This window comes from Stigmatopora argus, chromosome 18 (assembly GCF_051989625.1).
Source record: "Stigmatopora argus isolate UIUO_Sarg chromosome 18, RoL_Sarg_1.0, whole genome shotgun sequence".
Lineage (NCBI taxonomy): Eukaryota > Metazoa > Chordata > Actinopteri > Syngnathiformes > Syngnathidae > Stigmatopora > Stigmatopora argus.
Genome location: NC_135404.1, coordinates 6,527,410 through 6,546,412, shown reverse-complemented (window position 1 = coordinate 6,546,412; position 19,003 = coordinate 6,527,410). Strand labels below are relative to the sequence as shown.

Genomic DNA, 19,003 nt, shown 5'->3' with positions numbered 1-19,003 from the left:
GTAAATTTGCTGGCTCATCCCTTTTTTTTCTTTCTCTCCAATGAATGTCACTGAAAAATGAGGTGAAATTAAAAGGAATTCAATGACACGCTCCCCCCAGTGCTATTGGGAAAGCCCACGATATCTCCACTGCCGGTCACTGGTGTATATACATCTATATAAATGTGTACTAACGGCTTGACATTCAGTGAGCTCCATCAATCAAACTTTGGGCTCTTGAGGTCAACAAATCCAAAAGACAGGCCATGAGCATCCTCATTGGTGAGTAGTGACGTCATCACATGGACATAGTACACTGTTCTCTTCAGGTCAGATAACATGAAAACAAAAAGTAGTAAGGGGGTTATTTTAGACCACGGGGAAGTTTTTAAAGTGTGTTTAGATTATTATTTTTTTTTACAATTTTACAAGCTAGGGTCTGGAGCGCCCCCCCGTTACATGACTCAGAAATTGGCAACTACTTTAGCCTGCAGGAAGCAACGCAGTGGAGAAGGGAGAGCCTGGCACGAGAGTCGTCTAGCATGCTTTTTTAGTTGTCCGCGTTATTAATAGCCTCGATTTTTATCGTCTTGCTGCAGTTTTCTTCCTGCCGATCGTCCACATGGCCAGAATTGCGGGCGCCGCGCCTCTCCCGGAGCTTTGCGCCGACATGTGCGCACTTGTTGAAGGGGTGCAATTCCAAAAATTGGTGCGCACGAGCGACAGTTTAACCAAGAAGATTTTAGAAGCCATTCCGAAAGCGCACAAGTCGAGCATCCACGTTGAGGTAAGAAGATTTATTTATTTATTTATTAAAAAAATACTATTATTATTTATACTAGCAGGTTGTGATGCGGTTTAATTGGATTGTCTCAGACGGCTGTGGCCGGACGGCAATGAGACATTACTAATCGAACACGATCTAATCGATCTGATACGTAAAAAAAGGTTAGAATTAAAAAGTTAACGGTTACTTTGATTTATTTTAACATGATATTAAGTTATTGGGAATACGAGACGAAATAGATTTGCTTTGAAAATGACCTGGAGGTCTAATCCATTCATCCCAGTGATAGGCTAGCAGTGATTCACCATTGATTCTTAAACAACAATATTCTTATATAAATCTTGACTAATAAGTGTTTGTAAAATGAAACTAAGATGATACATTTCTCCAGAAAGTGTGTGGGATACTTTGCTCTCTTTTGGCATTGACGGGAATAGCCGTCATTGGCATCAAAGATGATAAATATAGGAGTGTTTTGGATTGACCGTCATAGATGTCTTTGGCAACAAGTATATATTTATAAAAATCTAAATTTTTAGAGTGGAAAAACAACAAAAAGAATCAGAAAAGCCCACCACAAAAATCGCTAAAAAACCCCAAACAAAAAACTGAAAAAAAAAACAAAATGTTTTTTGCCTAATTCTTTAAAAAACAGTAAAAAACATATTCTTGAAAACCTCCATAATAATAACAAAAAAAGCAAAATGACACAAGTCCCTTTTTGAATGTCCTTATTTTTATTATTGAGTAAAAACGCATTCATTTCCTTTTCCTTCTTCTCAGATGCTGAAGCTGAATTCTGGCGAAGACGCCGAACTGAACACCATGAGGTCCAATATCAACTTCCCCGCCATTCCTGACCTCAATTGGGAAAGAGATCCCTTGGTAAATGCTTGCATTCAAAGTACTGGCGATAACACTCGCCCGTTTTTTTCCTCACACTCGTGGTTTCCCCATCAGGAGAGCCGTCTGATCAACGCCTACGAGTACCTTCAGCAGGAGCGCGCCTTGCTGAACGTCGCCTCGAGCCGGCTGGGGAACGCAACGGGGGTCGCCGACCTCACCAACGACGTGCGGGATCTCGCCTTTAAAATCAGCAAGGTGACAAACGACGTCAAGCGTCCTGTACTTTCCCTGCTTTCATCATTTTGTGATTTTCCCTGGTGCCATGTCATTGAGTCCTTTTAAAAAAATACAAAATAAATAAAGAAGCACAGCTTAGAAAAATATAAGGCCGCTTTAAATGCATTTTGAAACATAATTTGATCAATTGATGAATCAAAAATGATGATTGAAATAATTTTTTTGAGTGTTTATCGGTTATTTTTGCAATGTATACAGTAGTTGATGTTATTGTTATATTCATCTGAGCTTTATATTTGAACTAGAAACAATTTAATCTAAGTTGAAACAAAGTTATAATATAAATAGAGATAATTAGTTCATTTATTTTCTTAATAGAGTCAAATTAAAATAGAAAAATCCCTATTTCTTTCATGATTAAAAGAAAATATTATTTATTATTTTAAAAATATTTAAAAGTAAATACAATCAAAATAATAAAAGAAAATATTTAAAAATATTTCTCCCAAAAAATGCCTAAAACTAACAGGATAAATAGAATTTTTTTGACTTTGTAAATAGCCTAAAAAATTCAATTTCTTGTTTTTTTTTTATATCTGTAATATATTAAAAGCAAATACATACTCTTATACAAAAGTTGTTGACTTTTTTCCCTTTTTAATTTCTCCCAAAAATAAAACAACGAAAACACAATTAAAGAATATTTTTTTCCTTCTATTTTCACTCCCCTCCCCTTTTTTAATAAAAGTTATAAATTATGAAATGAATAAAATATTTAGAGGACAATTTTTAGGTCAACAATGACTAAAAAGATTGAAAAAATAGTTGAGATATTTTCCTTTGACCACAGATGCTCAAAAAGCTCCAGACAGATTACGTGGTCCATCTGGACCCGACCCCGGTTAGTTTAGTCCTAAACGGCGACTATGACGTCCAGGTGGCCGTCCACCTGACGCTGGTTCAACTCCAATCCCTGAGCCAGGACATCCAACGCTTCCTCCGAAATCTGGACATGGAAGAGGACAGCTATTCGCGAGTGTAACTGAAATCTACACCAGCATTGTTGTCATTTTCTATCTATACACCTGAAGTATTTATTGATTTATTTTTCTATTTGCATATTTATTTGAGCTATTTATTCATATTTGATTGAACCGCTAAGATGACTTGTGTCTAAAAAAAAAAGCCACCATTTGCCTGTTTAATTAACCCTTTAATGCCAGAATTTGCATTTAATAACAGGTGTTCAATGATGTTAAAAAACAAATTAAAAACTATAAATTTAAATTACACCATTAGTATGCGTCCAATCCATTTAAAGTGGAAGGATGGCACAAATAAACATTTGTTGTTTTCATTTTCTATACCTACTATTTTTCGGGGCATTTTTAAAACATTTTTAATGTAGTATTTCTCTATTTTTAAGCATTTTTTCTATAGTATACGAAAAAAACATGATTTTTCATATTTTCTAATGGTTTTTGAATGCAAATTCAGGCATAAAAGGGTTATTAGATAGAATATTGCACCAAATATTAACTTCATACAGAGCGATTATTTACTCAAGACTATCAAGGAATTCTTATTAGATAGACATCACAAAAAGTGGAGTCAAATTTAAGATGATTATTATTTATGAAATATTTTTATATGACTCTTGCTGCCAGTATTATTTATGTGTCCTTCAATAAAGACTTTCTAATTTCTCATTCTCTTGTCCTCATTTTTTTAACTCTTTGGCTGCCCTAGACAGCAGTTCATTAAAAATAGAAGGATTGGCACTCAGTTAAAAATCTACTCGTGTTAAATGCATTTAAATTTATGGCAGAAGGGGAAAAAAACGAGACGTTTATTATGGAAACTTTGACCTGATGGCGGCGAACTCTTACAGCCTTCCGGGAGGAAGTGTTGTAAGCGCCCTGATGACCGCAGACGTCACCCGGGGGTGATGACGTCTCTCGACATGTGACCCCGCACCTGACTCGGGGGGATGATGTAAACGTTGATTGAAGAAGAGCAAAAGGAAACAGAAAAATCTTCTTTTTTTAAAAATATCTTGTCAGCGTCAGTTCGATTCTAGGTGGCTCCCAACTGTGCGGAGTTTGTATGTTCTCCCTGGGCTTGCTTGGGTTTTCTCCGGGTACTTTGGTTTCCTCGCTCACCCCAAAAACATGCAAGTCAGGATGTTTTATTTTTTAATTTTATTTTTTATGTTACGTCCACGTAAGACATCTTCGGCGAGGTTAGAAGGATTAGGACCCAGTCTCGGGGAAGCAGGAGGGGACGAGGCAATTTGTGCTCATAACAACAACGTTAATAACTTAGAAGGGGCCTTACAAAACAACTAGGACTTGTGAAATGAAAACAAAACCAAACCGGAACATGGAGAACAAGTGACATCGAGGAGAAAGATAGCGTGGCTGCATGGCAATGGAATCTACGCAGGAATTTTCGCAGACGATCCGACAATGAATACCAAACTCAGTGGTGTTTAAATACACAAATCAGGAAGTAATTATGAATCACGCACAGCTGCGCGAACACAACGGCAGGGCAGGAGGGACAAAACGAGAGTGGGAATAACAGCAGGGCTGACATTTTATTTTTTAGCTCAATAAATCAATTGAATTTTTTGGGACAAAAAGGACGTCATACGTTCGAAACCGCGAAAAAGCATTAGAACTGTTTTTTTGGTGTGTTTATTTTTAATTTATTTTGTATTATGTGCTGTTTTCAGAAAAGTCCCAACTATAAAAACTCAATGAAGTACTCTCACACATGATATGAAGCTTTAAAAGTAAACCACAAACGAAAAAAAATAGGGCAATTACAGGCATAGTATGATAACTGTACAAAATGACTAATTGTGAATCAGTAATCCATGTGAATCAGGTTTTACCCACATTTTTGGTCAAATATTCTGCAGAAAACAACACACACACACAAAATCCCATATAAAAAAATTCTGTCCAATTATTGTCCAGCAAATTCCAACTTTTTTGGGCATAATGGAGCTGTTTACAGGGCAGCGATGGCTTTTGCCGCCACTCTTCTCCCCAGGGGCAGACTCAAATCCGTGACGGCAAGAACCACTTTAGGTTTGGCAAGAGCGGGCAATTTCACCAGCTCGGAGACCTTGGTGTACAGGAAGGACAAAAAATTTTTGAATGAATGAAAGCACGCCATTGGTTGCGCAACAATCGAAAAACACTGATTCATTTTGAATTTTGAGGAAGATGCCAAGTTGACCCTTAGATTAGTTTTCGGAACATGACCAGGCATGAGTACTAAAAACAAAACTTTGGCTCTACCAGGTTTTCCCCACCTCATCATTTAAAAAAAATGTTTCAATCTAAGACAAAAAATACAGTGGTGTCTTAATATACAAGCAGACATGAGTGACTGTATTTAATCAATGATTTATTTTTAAACTCATGTTCTGCCACTGACGGTGATTGGCTAACTCCACAGAAAAATTGCAAACATCTGCTCTATCCAATAAACAAACAGTGGTACCTCGACATACGAGCAATTTGAGATACGAGTAAAATTTTAAGCAGATATTTATCTTGAGATACGAGACAAATTTTGATATATGAGCAGACAGAGACGCGAGAGGCTGCTCATAAGAACATCATGGCCACTGTCTCTCTCCCCGCAACTCCCTCGTGTAATGTCTCTGGTCGCAACTCATTCTTTGTAATGTCTCTGCGAGCACTGGGCGGAGCGTTGCATTTTTTCAGTGTTTCTTTATCCCGTTAGTCAGTGCGAATGGCGGGGCAATCGCTAATACGAAAGGAGTATATACTACTTCTCGTTGGCAAGTGGTCGTGCGTTATCCTATTGTGAGGACATTTGTGTGCATTAATTTCGGAATATTTTGAAGGGAATACAAAAGCAAACAACCCTCGATAGGTTGCATCTGAAAGTCAGGGTGGAGGCGGGGCTAAGAGAGCCAACCCGAGAGAAGAAAGGTATCAAAATTTAAAATAAAATTAGAATGAAGTTTAGTGTAAGGTTAGATTAAACTTATTTTTGAGTGTGTCTGCATCGTAATCCAAGTTAATTTAAATGTGTTTATGTTATGTTACGAGTGTGTTGCCATGCAAAAAGTCCCCCCTCTCGTCCCCCCCTCTCTGTCCGTCTCTCTCTCTCTCTCCCCCTTGCGAAATCCATATAATTTTAGTACTAATAAACACATTTTTGTACTATTAAACCACTAGTTATTTGTCACTTTGTTAATAGATGGCGAATTAGAAGAAATAAAAAAAAAATCCAATCCAATATCCTGTTTTTGGTGTTTTTTCAGAGGGTTGGAACAAATTCATTGGATTTTAGTTCATTTCTATGGGAAACATTGGTTTGAGTTACGAGAAAATCGACATACGAGCTCAGTCTCGGAACACATTAAGCTCGTATCTGGAGGTACCACTGTATTTTGCATGGAATTTCCACATTTTGACAGAATGAGGCTTCACTCTCCCTCCCTTGCACCACCTGTCCTGTCTAACCTCAAATACTGACTCACCATAGTAAAAGGCATGAACTGCAGGATGCTTCCGCGACTTCCCTGCTCCAGGCATTCCACACACTCCTCCATGAAGCTATGTACAAACTGGGTGTGGGGCCCTGCCATCTTGGAGCCCAGGATGGAGGAAATGAGCAGGAAAAGGTTGGCTGGGGAAGAGGAAACGGATCCCATAAATTGCCAGCTTACATAATTCTCTTGACAATCAACAGTGTAATTCATGGAGAGAAATTCCACTTTATCTTTAGACATTTGTCTTATTCCTTTCTTTTCTTTGGCATGCCGCACAGACGGCCATCTTTGGCCAATATAAAAGGCCTATATATTTTCCTTGAACATTCCTGTTTGTTTCTGACAGAAAAAAGCCTCATTCGTTTCCCATGTCATAAAAAAAAGTCCCACAAATTTAATTTGATTGAAATCATTCACATTTTTCAAAAGGATTGGGGGTCTACTGGTAACAAACTAATTTAAATGTACAATTTAAGGAGGAAAATGCCATGTATTTAGATGTTTCATTTGTCAAATGGCGCTGAAAGAGATTAAATATTCATGAATTTCAAGAGCTATATTCAAAGATTTTGCTACCCGAATTTGACCCTAAAAAGTTTCTTTGAATTGCATTGTCACAGTTGAACAATAAACAATAAACTATCCCAAAAAATTAAATTGGCAACCCCCCATAAAATCTCCATTGACTACTTATGTATTATTTATTGCTGATTTCTTGATTATTTATGTACTATTTATTTGTTGTTATTTCTGCATTTTGTGATGAAGCTTGAAATTTCATGATACTTTTCTAATAACAAAAAAGATTCAATTTAACTGATGTTCAACTACTAGGACTTACAAAAAAAAATCTTTGGCCCCTTTCAAACATGAGCAATTTTTCCAAGTATAACACAATTCCAATAAAAATACAATACAAAAGTGTAATTCGAATTGAATATTTCTGCTATCAAATAATGTTGCATCATTTGCCGCGTATCATGTGTAGTTCTGTCAGCAGAAAAGAGACATTGTGAGGGCGTTAGCACGCAATTTGAAACGCTCTGGGAAATCTCCTGCTGAGTAATGGAGTGAGGACACCGGATGGCGACAGTTGGAATGAAAAAGAGAGAAGTATGTTCCTCTTTCAAGGAAAAGGGGGCAGCCATTGGCAAAGGATGACAGCTCACCTAGAACACGGTTCAGGGGGTCTCTCATGTTGACCGTGTGGAGTTGCGAGGCGGACAGGGAGCTGCTCATTGATCGCTCTCCTGAATGAAAAAGAAAAAAAATGATTAGTTAGAATTCAAGGGTGTCAGACTCGGGTTGGTTCGCGGGCTGCGCTAAAGTCAACTTGATTTCATGTGGTACGGACCATTTTAGATATAATATTTAGATATTTTTTATTATAAATTGATTAAAAGAACTGGATTAAAATCCCTGAATATTCAGTTTTTATAGATCTAAAACAATGTTTATTTTAGATTTTTTTTAATATATATTTAGATTTTTTTTAAATATATTTTTAAAATTTTTTAATATATTTTTAAATTTATTTTTTGATTTTTTAAATATATTTTTAAATTTATTTTTTGATTTTTTAAATATATTTTTAGATTTGTAAAAATATATTTTTAGATTTTCTTAAATATATTTTTAGATTTTACAAAATGATTTTTGAACTAAAAACACAGAAAAAAATTGATTCAAAAATTACAATTATTGATTTAAAAGGGGGAAAATTAGCAAATTTAATATACATCTATACTCTTCATTTTAATTTGATTCTAAAACAAAAAGTAGGAACTCATGATTTAATTTCCCGGGCCACAAAAAATGATACAGCGGGCCAGATTTGGCCCCCGGGCCGCCACTTTGACACATGCGAGTTAGATGATAGGGTGTATGTAGTCGCCCGAAATCGGCTGGGATAGGCTCCAGCACCCCCCGCAGCCCTTTCAATGAATGTATTTTTTTTTCATAATTTGGATTTTTTTAAATTAAATTTCAAAAGTATTAACATTTTTTAATTGAATGGACTATTTTAAAACAAAGATTTGTATTGTTTAAGATGGGCAAACGCAAACAAAGACACGCATACATAAATAAGAAGTGCAACAATATTTACTGATCTTAAGCTTTTGTATGAGCCATATTCCATATTTTCATATTTTTCTGTTGTCCCACGAGCAATAATAATTTGGAGTATGTGAGTAGTGAGAGGTCACCTAATAGGATTGACCCACCTTGCCTTGAAACTATGGAAAATTTTGAGTTTAGATAGAAGTTGTACTATATTATGTAGTTCTGACGTAAAGTTATGAAAGAGCAAGAGTCTTCCTTCCGCTCTCGATGGCCATTCCCCAAATAGGCTGAGACACATTTCAATTCCTCATTGACAAAAATCACCATTTCCCCTCATTCATACTCTTGTTTTTTTCATTTCTACGTTCTGTTTCGTTAGCAGGTTTAAACTGAGATGATTTTCCTCATTACAGTGAATGGAAAAGCATTTTTTTGTCTTATTTACTACCTTGTTTTCATTCTTCCTTTCATGTGATTTTTTTTCAACTCATTCACGCTCCAGTTTCCCCTTTTCCATGTCATGTTTATTGAGTGGGTTGCAGGTGAAAATATAAAATTCCTTATTGAAATGAATAGAAATTGAGTTTTTGGACATTTTCCACGAGATGTTTACTAGCTGGGATGTCACTGAAAAGATCACGTTCATCATTGCAATCAATACAAATGCATTACATCACCTCATTTATTGTCATTTAGGCTATCTATGTCATGTTTTGCCATTGTACAGTGGTACCTCGAGATATGAGCTTAATTCGTTCCGGGACTGAGTTCGTATGTCGATTTTCTCGTAACTCAAACAAACGTTTCCCATAGAAATTGACTAAAAACAAATTAATTTGTTCCAACCCTCTGAAAAAACACCAAAAACAGGATATTGGATTGGAAAAACAATTTTATTTGTTCTAATTCACCATCTATTAACAAAGTATCAAATAACTAGTGGTTTAATAGTATACTAAAATGTATTTAATAGAACTAAAATTAGACAGATTTCGCGGAGGGTAGAGAAAGAAGGGGGGGGCTTTTTGCATGGCAAAACACTCGTAACATAACAAACAAATTTAAATGAACTTGGATTACGATGCAGACACACTCAAAAATAAGTTTAATCTGACTTTACACTAAACTTAATTCTAATTTTGTTTTAAATTTTGATACCTTTCTTCTCCCGGGTTGGCTCTATTTGCCCCGCCTCCACCCTGACTTTCAGAACAACCTATCGATGGTAGTTTGCTTTTGTATTCCCTTCAAAATATCCCGAAAATAATGCACACAAATGTCCTCACAATAGGATAACGCACGACCACTTGCCAACGAGAAGTAGTATATACGGCATTTGCACTAACAGGAAAAAAAACCCCACAAAATGCAATGCTCCGCCCAGTGCTCGCAGAGACATTACAAAGAGGGAGTTGCGACCAGAGACATTACACGAGGGAGTTGCGGGGAGAGAGACAGTGGCCATGATGTTCTTATGAGCAGCATCTCGCGTCCGCTGTATTCTTGTATATCAAAATTTGTCTCGTATCTCAAGATAAATATTTGCCCGAAATGTTACTCGTATCTCAAATTTCTCGTATGTCGGGCCCCTCATATGTCGAGGTACCACTGTAATGTATGGGAACACTAACCTGGACTGGAAAGTGCAACAGGCTCGTCTTCATTGGAGCTCAGGAGACGCATCAGCTTTGACGGTTGAGTGTCGTCCAATGGAAAGAGACTGCAGTAGTCCTGCCGTCCAACAGAACACGCATTTACCACCCACGACATTGCACGTAACCACAAATCCGGTCTGCGTACCTCGATATCTTCTCGCTGTCTTCTCCGTTGATGAGCTGAGGAGGCGCCTTTGTTGTGGGACGAATAGGAACTAAGTGCGCACCACACCGCTAACCTGAGGAGAAATTGGTTTATCACGGGTGGCCAAAAAAAGGCAGCAACTATTCACATCTTACTTGGCCAGTGCTTTGCCAGGTGGGTCTACCAGGCTGTGCCAATGAGCAGAGTCGGTGAGCAGGTTGGGCACGATGGTGCCTAGCAAGGTAAGGCTGATCTGATGGCTGTCCAAACAGAAGATGCTGTAAAGCAACTCCACCACCCGATGGGCCCATTCCTGCCGAGTTTCCTTGAGCAGCTCCTAAAATTAGATCACACTTAATATGATCCGTGGCTATATTTATGTGGATTAAGACACATGCACTCACAGTGAAAGGTTCTTTCATAGATGGATTACCCTTGCTAGCATTATCACTCAACTTTTGCAGGTCTGACACGCACCTTGACCAAATTATTAGTGAACCAGAAGACGCCTCCCATGTTGAGCAGACTTTGGAATAAATGCAGCGCCCGGCTGTCCACCCAGCCCTTGCGTAGAACCACCTGGAACTGCTTGGTGAGGGAAGCCCGGATGGCTTCCTTGGCCGGTAACAGGTTGCGGTAAGGTATGGGTTCCTGGCCCTCCATGGGGGGGCGTAGAGCGGCCGCCGTTTGCTGGAAGACGTCGGCGCACATGTGCTCCATGATGGAGCTCATGATGGTCACGCTGATGGGAAAACAACAAAGCAAAGCCTTTTTACGTGGGTAAAATGTCCGGAAATGGATGAAATCTGGGTGGTTATAGTAAGGCGAGATCTATACAGTGGTACCTCAACCTAAGATCAGCTCTACCTATGACATGCTCGAGGCTGAGCTGTTGCATTTTTTTCAGTGTTATTCCTTCCTTAGCCTGTTAGCTCCCGCGATCGCTCATTCAAGACTACTTCTCGTTGGCAAGTGGTCATGCGTTATCCTATTGTGTGGACATTTGTGTGCAACATTTTCGGAATATTTTGAAGGAAATAGTACAACAGCAAACAGCCCATCGATAGCGAACGTGAGGGTGGAGGCGTGGCAAACAACTAACCCGCCCAGAACGAAGGTAAAAAAAGATAAAAACAAAATTAGAATTCAGTTTTGTGTAAAGTTACATTAAACGTATGTTTGAGTGTGTCTGTATATATTAATCCAAGTTAATTTAAATTTGTTTGTTCGGTTACGAGTGTGTTGCCGTGGATAAAGTCCACCCAAACACCCCCCCTGGCTGCCTCTATGTCCGTCTGTGTATCCTCCGCGAAATGCGTCTAATTTTACTTATATTAAACGCATTTTATTACTATTAAACCACTAGTTATGTGTTACTTTGTTAATAGAAGGCGAATTAGAAGAAATAAAACATTTTTTCCAATCCAACATCCTGTTTTTGTTGTTTTTTCAGAGAGTTGGAACGAATTAATTTGTTTTTAGTTCATTTCAATGGGAAACGTCCGCTCGAGTTACGAAAAGCTCGACATACGATCTCAGTCTCGGAACGGATTAAGATCGTATGTCGAGGTACCACTGTACTGCTGAATTGATGGTGTTTCCTTAGTGATGTTTGTACCGTTCACTGTAAAACTGCAGCGTGTTCTCGCCATAGAGCGGCGTGACCAGCTGTCGGATCATGGTCTGAGGCTTCTCTCTCTCGTCGCGCCCCAGCATCCTGACGTGGGCCACCAGCCACGCCACGGCGCAGATGGCCATGCTGCACACTTTGCCTTTGATGTTGTCCGTAATCTTCTGTACTCAGAAAGGACGGGAGGAAAAAAAGAGGAAGGTGAGAGTTGTGCGCGGAAAGACGCTGCGTTGAGTCATGACAAAATCTTCAATGGAAGAAGGAAAGCGAGACTGATTAAAGTGACATCACCGTGACCATACAGCAACTCCTCGCTTTCCACAGAAAATGAACACTTAATCGTGTTAAATAACAAAATTGACAACCTGCACCGCTTCCACCGACAGTACGCCGTTCTCCCACGCGTTCAGAACTTCTAAAATGGCCGCCGGGGTGCTGAGGCAAATTTCATGCCATTTCACTTGACTGCCAAAGGAGAAAAAGGATTCATTTGAAGGATGTCAAACATTGGTAGAGAGTACAAAATGAAGAACAAAATATTTGTAGTAGTACTGTGCGATATGGGAAGAAAAAAAATCAATATAATTATCTATCAACACTTGTGGGTGGTTTTGATTGTAAACATTGTTCTATATTAGCTTAACACAATACAATTTAGAATCAATATTGGAAAAAAGGCATCTGTATGTTGCTATTTTCACTTGTCTTATAAGCAATACTCATTAACAGTTGGCACGAGGAGCCCAAAGAAAAACTATTGAGTGGCGATAACGATCTCTTGAGGCTGATTGGTGGAATTAATTATGGAGCTAACATAGTACCTCAACACAAACTGTTGGCTTAAATTTGCATCGGAAGAATTACGGCAATAACGACGATATTACTACGCGTTATGCTTGTCCCATCATAGACAGAGTGGAAAAAGTTTGATATTATTTTCGCAATACATATCGTCATATCATACAGTCACAATTTTTAACGTGGGATGAGTTGGCGACTCACACTAGCTTCATCTCTGAGGAATTATTCAGCAGCGTTACCAAACTCTCCACTTTTCCAGGCTCGGGTCTGAAGCAAGGGTGGTCCGGGTTGAGAATTTTACCCTCTTCTGGCATACATGTTTGCAGCCATGTCTCAAAGAAGGGTGTCTCTCCGGATGGGCTGGGGTCAGACAGGACCACCTAATGAGGGTGAGACACAAGCCAGACAAGGTAGAAAATGAGGCCATCTTGTGGCTGTGCAATGAAAAAACTGCATTGTGACTTTGAATAAATACCTCCGAACCGTATGTCTGCACAACGTGGCAAAGCATCAGGAAGGAGATGTCGAATAGAAGTGCGCGAACTGATGCGGACTTTGCTGTTGTGGGAAAAAGAAAAAAAAACCATTATATTTTGCAGGTTAAATTAGGAAAAACTGCCATTTTATAATGAATTGTACGTACATCCTTCACCACTGATGTGCTTGGGAAACTCATTTAACCTGCCAAAACATACAATGTTAGTACAATGTGAACAATAAAACTCACATTTTTGGGTACTGTGCCTCTTGTTATCTTTTTATTGTGAATTTAATTGAGTTCATTTGGTAAAGAAACTTGTTATTTTGAGTATTCATGAGTATTTCTATCAAGTGAATACTAGGAAGCCTGATGAAATGAATTGAATTTTTAATTTTATGTTCAAGTCTCTGAATAAATGGAAGGGGGTTAGTGAAGTTGTGTAGTAGAATTTATGTTCTGGGTTCAATCCCTGCGTCAAAAAAAAATAATTTAATGGACTTTGATTGAAATTTCAGTTCACTTAAAATATTGAGTTCAAACTGTACTCAACTCAAGTTCAGTCCACTCTGAATATTCTATTTACAGCATTAACGTTTATTTATATAAATATATATATGTATTTATTTATATAAATATTTGTATTCATTTTAAATTGAGCCAGCTTTTTCTTTTTTTTTCCAGGGTAGTCTTTTCATGGAAAACATAGGTTTCTGAGACTTGTATATACTAACTTAATGAACTTGCGAGCAAACGACTTGAGTTTTCCCGTAGCGGCTGCCGCCGCCAGCAGCAGATCCAGACTTTTCCCCGACAACATGTGACCAAGGACCCCGAGGAGTCCTTCCGGGGACTTGGAGTGGTCGGCATCTACCGTCTAAATCATCAAACAGAAGGTTATAAATGGATGCGATTATTACAGTAACAATGAGTCAGTCATTCAGGAAAAAAAAACAGACAAATGTTGCTCACGTGAAGTAAGATCCCACAGTAAAATAACAAAAATAAAAATAAACGCAAAAATGAATAATACATCAGAATAAACAAACTCAGAGTGCTAATTTTGTCCTCAAATACACTCATACATCTATTCTTGCTTTATTACTAACACAGTGATCGCAAATAGTAGGAAACATGACACACCACACTGATAAATATAAATAGTAATGCATAGTACGTAAAGGTAAACGATGGTGCAGTGGTTTTTCTGCGTGACTTTGGTGTGGCCAATCTGGGTTCGATTCCGTGGCAGTATGACTGAGTGCAAATTGTTGTCTGTTTCATTGTGCCCTGTGATAGGTTGGCAAACTATACAGCATAGGTGTGAAAGTGCCGGCCCGGGGGCCAAATCTGGCCCGCCACATCATTTTGTGTGGCCCGGGAAAGTAAATCATGAGTGCCAACTTTCTGTTTTAGGATCAAATTAAAATGATTATAGATCTACATTACATTTCCTGATTTTCCCCTTTTTAAAATCAATCATTGCAATTTTTTATCGATCGTAAGTGCTGTATGAAAGTTTTTTTAGTAACAGTCTTTTGCATGAATATTATATTATATAAGCCATTGTTTTTTTCCTTTCAAAGATTTTTCTCTCTACCTTGAGAATGTTCGTGACGGTGGGTTCAGCACGGAGGATTAGGCCCGGGTTGGGTTGTATATTTGCATTTTCTGCGGTTTTGAGCTTCGGGGAGAACTTCCTGTCCTCCGTCCTGAATCAAAGGTGCAGAGGGAAGGGGGAGGGAAGGAGGAAAGGGAGGAAAGGGAGGAGAATTGGAGGGCCGAGAAAAAGATGTGGGGGAATCGATGTGAATACATTGAAAGGTAGTGGTGATCCTTGTTGGTTATTTGGAAAAGGAGCACGCACCGTTCGAACGTGAGCATCTCGGTGTTGGAGTCGGACAGAAGGCCGAGCTTGTTGCACTCTTGTAGCAGCATGCCGAGGCAGTCACAACTAGGACAAAAAAAAGATCATTTACTAATAAACAGCTCTTCATCGCAACAATTTCTTGACACTCACTTGCATCTTTGATCGGCTTTGTCCAGCAGTGGCGTCAGTTTGAGCAAGTACTGAAATGCGACGTTCACGTCCTCCGTGAAGTCCTGGGGAAATAAAGTGGTAATGGTGACTGTCTCTAAAACGTAAATGTCAACTTATCTTTGGCATTCACCTGCCCTCTGTCATTCTGAGGATACTTCTTGAGTCGGAGAAGAACTTGTGGGATCTAGGAAAGAAAGAAGGTTTGTGAGGATGAGGTTGTGTGATGTTTTGACGTTTTTGTGATGGGGAAAAAGTAGCCAAACAATATTCATTCACCTTGAGGAAAGTGAAGGCAGTCCATTTCAGCTCTTCGGTGCCCTCTGGTGACTCAATGAGGCCGGTGAAACAGGCTTTCCAGATTTCCAACACAAAAAATGGAGTAGGGATTCTCTGTTGAGCAGATTTTGCCAACTAACACATTAGAAAAATCTTAATACAGTTTACCTTCAATTTAATAAGAAATCCATACAACTTTGTTATGATCTGAATACAAATGAAATGAACTCTTTCAGTACCAAGGACAGTGATGTTGACATCTAAAGCCGTCAATGGCAGTGAATGCGTTAGGTAATTTGTTAATCTAAGTATACATAACCCAGTTTTGTTTTTCAATTGAATACTTTGAATTTGATGTCATGAGTTAGCTTTTGAACTTAGTTTATGGGCCATTATTAAACATTTGCGTCAAGTGAATTTCAACTTGTTAAATGTTTCCTACCTGCATTCTTTTAATCATCATGAGCTGCTCAACCATTGGCTGGATCTCTCCCGTCAAATTCATGGTCCCTTCCAGCATAATAAAAGCGTGGATTGACGGGAAGGAAGCGTGGAGCGGCGAGTCGGGCTGCACGCACAGCATTTGCGGGATCCTGAAGGCAAACGAGAAGTTGCTCGCATATTTTTCGGTCATTTTTTTAATTTTTTTATAGTCAGATGTTCCCTATAGTCTAGCAATTACGAAGGAAGAAAATCAATGAAAATTTAAAGAAAGTAAGGTGTACCCTTTAACCAGCGCCAAGCTTTCTTCCAGCTGACTCCGAAGCGTCGGGTTGGCGACATAGCCGAGCCCCTCGCTGACTTTAACAAGGGCTTGTTCCACGTTACTCCAGGACCCTTGGTCTTCTAGTCGGGCAATGTGCACCAAAGCTCTGTTCTTGGCGCTGCTCATGAGTTTGTGAAGCCTGTCGCGACACTCTTCCAGGCAGGCTTCGGTTACGCACAGCATGCCCGGTTCTCTCAGTCTTTCGCAGTAGCATGCGCAGCCATTGAGGAGCCAGACCACCACCCCCAGCAAGGCCCGACACAGGCCGATGCATTCCTCAGTTTTCCCGTGGCAGCTGCAAAAGCACAGACACAACTGTTTATTAAGGAGAGATGTTCGGAAAATATGGAACATTTCATTGTGAAACCTTTTGACTATTCATATATGTTTATCATGCAATATAACAACTTTATTGCAGTTTTTAAAAAACTTATTTTCTTACACTTACCTGCACATTTCATCTTTAATTATTATTAATATATATAAATAATATTATTATTATTAATGACTTCTTTATGTTTTTACTTGGAAAAACGCATTTTGTGGCGTAGCACCACCAATTTCGTTATACACAGCTGTGTGTAATGACAATAAAGGCTTTTGATTGATTTGATTTAAATTGCCATTTCTAACATTCAGTACCAACACGTATTTGATAAATAATTTTGACAATCCTTATAAGGAAGAAATGTATTTATTTGTTTTTCATTTTAGTGTGTTAGAAATTAGAGAGAGTGCTATTTGTTTATTACTCATGACACGGTTATTGTTTTTGTTGTTGTTGGTATAAAAATAACCCACCAGTATAAAGTATCGCAATTTTAAAATATAAAAACAAATTACCTGAGCCGATGGCAAAACATGTCCATGATCTCCAGAAGCGACTTGACGCAAAGATCTCGTGAAAAGTCATCAAACTACAAGTACATAGCACATTTATTACATTATTAGGTTGCCTGTATTGTCAGATCTGTTATGTTTTTACCTTGCTAATGGCTATGAGCACACTGGAATAAGACACCATCTGTAGACATACAGATTAAATATTCAGTAACGATGGTAAATTAACAGATAAGCATTACATTCTTGGGTTCATCTCCTACCTGTGAACTTATGGCATATTTGAGATAGGACAAAATCAGTGGGTTAGGTGATGGACCGATCAATGCCTGCTCCATTAACGCCTCTGCAAGACACAAACACACGGGAAATAAATGATCCGACTACATAATTTCTGTTTTCATGTGTAGTAAAGCAATAATGTTCCTCTTCTAACCTGCGAGGTTAAGATAGTCCCATGTTGCTCCCTTCGGAAAGTTTTTCTTGATATTTACAGCCCACTGATAGTCACTCCAGCGCTCCTTCCAAGCCTGGAGAATGGCTATCTTCAGGTTGACCACCTTCATACTAAGGTGAGATCTAAAATATAATTTGGATTAAGAATAATACGGGAATTAATGCAGTGCATTCTTTGTTATTGTTATTGAGCAGACGCTATCCGTTCGCGGTTCATTCATTCGTGTAATCGGTGACGAAAACAAGGCTCTGGGAAAAATTAGAACGAGAAAAATCAACGACCGAGGCGATAATTCGTTGTTTTAGTCCTTACCTTAAGTCAAAAGTATTTAGATTTGTATTTATATGTGTTTTACGCTCTCGGCATCAATGTTTTCAGCACTAGCACGAAAGCGACGCCATTGTGCTCACAGTGACGCCAGTGCTCATTGGCTGAATTTTAGCATAGCAGCATTCTCTTCGTGGATTGGCTGAATTGTCGGCACAATTAAAAAAAAAACTTCTTGACCACCTGGTGCCGCCGTTTACCGCCATTTTTACAAAGTTGGCGAAGCTAAAGTTTAAAACAATTCAAATAAAACGAGGAGGACAACATAAATGAAGAGACTTTTTTATTAGTTTGAAAGGTTTGTGCTTTTTCTTTGCTGTTTCAATTATACGAAAAAAATAACTTTCTATACTTAGGTTATTGTAGTAGTTGAATACACGACGTTTTATGAATGTCCGTTTTTCGAATTATTTAGCTAAAGTGAAGTGTATTTGTTTTAAAGTTATTTTGGAATTAACGTTCTCTCTCTCCTTTTGCCTCAGCTTTTGCGTCATTGTTCATAAAGAGACATTGTTACTATTCAAAAGAGACATTACAGCAGGCAGTGGAGGTCCCATGAAGACAACAAAGAAAGCCATTCTGCCTGACACTGGAGACGTCCTTCCGACAGGAGATGACCCCAGTGTCCCAGCAATGTTCTTCCCAGGTAGGCCATGTTGAGCTAACGGGCTCTTTATCTCTTTCCCTTCCACTGGGAGATAAATTTGATAAGGGTGTGGACAGCTAAACCTGTTGTGTTCATTCTCATGCTGTGAATAGACACACTTTTGTTTATATAACTTTACGTCATCACAAAACGAACAACAGCCAAACTGACCAATTTGCATAGAAACAGCCAAACCCTTTGTTTTAAATGACCAATTTGCATTTAAAACCACGTGCTGTAAAATAGTTCACATTTTCAATGGGGTTCATTTTCATAATAATAATAATAATAGTAAGGCCCTGTTGTCATCATCAACAACAAAAGCCTAATTGTCATCACACCCAGAAACTGCGTATGACGAAATTGGTAGTGCTTCTCCATAAGGTGCGTTTTCTCGACAAAAAACCTAAATAAGTGATAGTTTCGGACTCGTAATTTGGCATTCTGCCGTTATGGATACACAGCAGCTGGAACAGATTGTGACCAGG

At 38.6% G+C, this 19,003-nt stretch overlaps 2 protein-coding genes across 4 annotated transcripts; one reads left to right on the top strand and one right to left on the bottom strand.

Moving 5' to 3' along the window:
- Positions 1–466: 466 nt before the first annotated feature.
- Positions 467–3,255, top strand: LOC144092882 (uncharacterized). The gene is made up of 4 exons (XM_077626030.1): positions 467–766; positions 1,550–1,651; positions 1,727–1,867; positions 2,700–3,255. The coding sequence occupies exons 1-4, from the start codon at positions 602–604 to the stop codon at positions 2,889–2,891; spliced, it is 600 nt and encodes a 199-aa protein (XP_077482156.1). The 5' UTR covers positions 467–601; the 3' UTR covers positions 2,892–3,255.
- A 1,361-nt stretch (positions 3,256–4,616) lies between these two features.
- med24 (mediator complex subunit 24) lies at positions 4,617–17,968 on the bottom strand. 3 transcript variants are annotated; one of them, XM_077626552.1, is made up of 25 exons: positions 17,855–17,968; positions 17,522–17,652; positions 17,349–17,431; positions 17,231–17,269; positions 17,089–17,162; positions 16,205–16,540; positions 15,922–16,072; positions 15,480–15,593; positions 15,334–15,387; positions 15,183–15,265; positions 15,030–15,116; positions 14,763–14,874; positions 13,897–14,039; positions 13,328–13,365; positions 13,160–13,242; positions 12,886–13,064; positions 12,249–12,348; positions 11,872–12,047; positions 10,731–10,995; positions 10,409–10,590; positions 10,254–10,347; positions 10,085–10,184; positions 7,559–7,639; positions 6,378–6,526; positions 4,617–4,984 (listed from the first exon to the last, which is right to left on the bottom strand). In XM_077626552.1, the coding sequence occupies exons 2-25, from the start codon at positions 17,649–17,651 to the stop codon at positions 4,868–4,870; spliced, it is 2,970 nt and encodes a 989-aa protein (XP_077482678.1). In that variant the 5' UTR covers position 17,652; positions 17,855–17,968; the 3' UTR covers positions 4,617–4,867. The 3 variants fall into 3 exon arrangements, with proteins under 3 accessions (XP_077482678.1, XP_077482677.1, XP_077482679.1); XM_077626551.1 differs by having other exon boundaries at positions 17,522–17,664; positions 17,855–17,952; XM_077626553.1 differs by having other exon boundaries at positions 14,763–14,862; positions 17,522–17,664; positions 17,855–17,952.
- Positions 17,969–19,003: the final 1,035 nt, after the last annotated feature.

Bases quoted from the DNA above. Each gene is read 5' to 3' on its own strand.
- LOC144092882 (XM_077626030.1), top strand. From the start codon at position 602: ATGGCCAGAATTGCGGGCGCCGCGCCTCTCCCGGAGCTTTGCGCCGAC. The intron at 767-1,549 runs GTAAGAAGATTT...CCTTCTTCTCAG, and splicing joins AGTCGAGCATCCACGTTGAG to ATGCTGAAGCTGAATTCTGG. The intron at 1,652-1,726 runs GTAAATGCTTGC...TTTCCCCATCAG, and splicing joins ATTGGGAAAGAGATCCCTTG to GAGAGCCGTCTGATCAACGC.
- med24 (XM_077626552.1), bottom strand. From the start codon at position 17,651: ATGAAGGTGGTCAACCTGAAGATAGCCATTCTCCAGGCTTGGAAGGAG. The intron at 15,388-15,479 runs GTGAATGAATAT...TTTCTTTCCTAG, and splicing joins CTGCCTTCACTTTCCTCAAG to ATCCCACAAGTTCTTCTCCG. The intron at 7,640-10,084 runs GTTAGTGTTCCC...TTTTTCATTCAG, and splicing joins TGTTGCACTTTCCAGTCCAG to GAGAGCGATCAATGAGCAGC.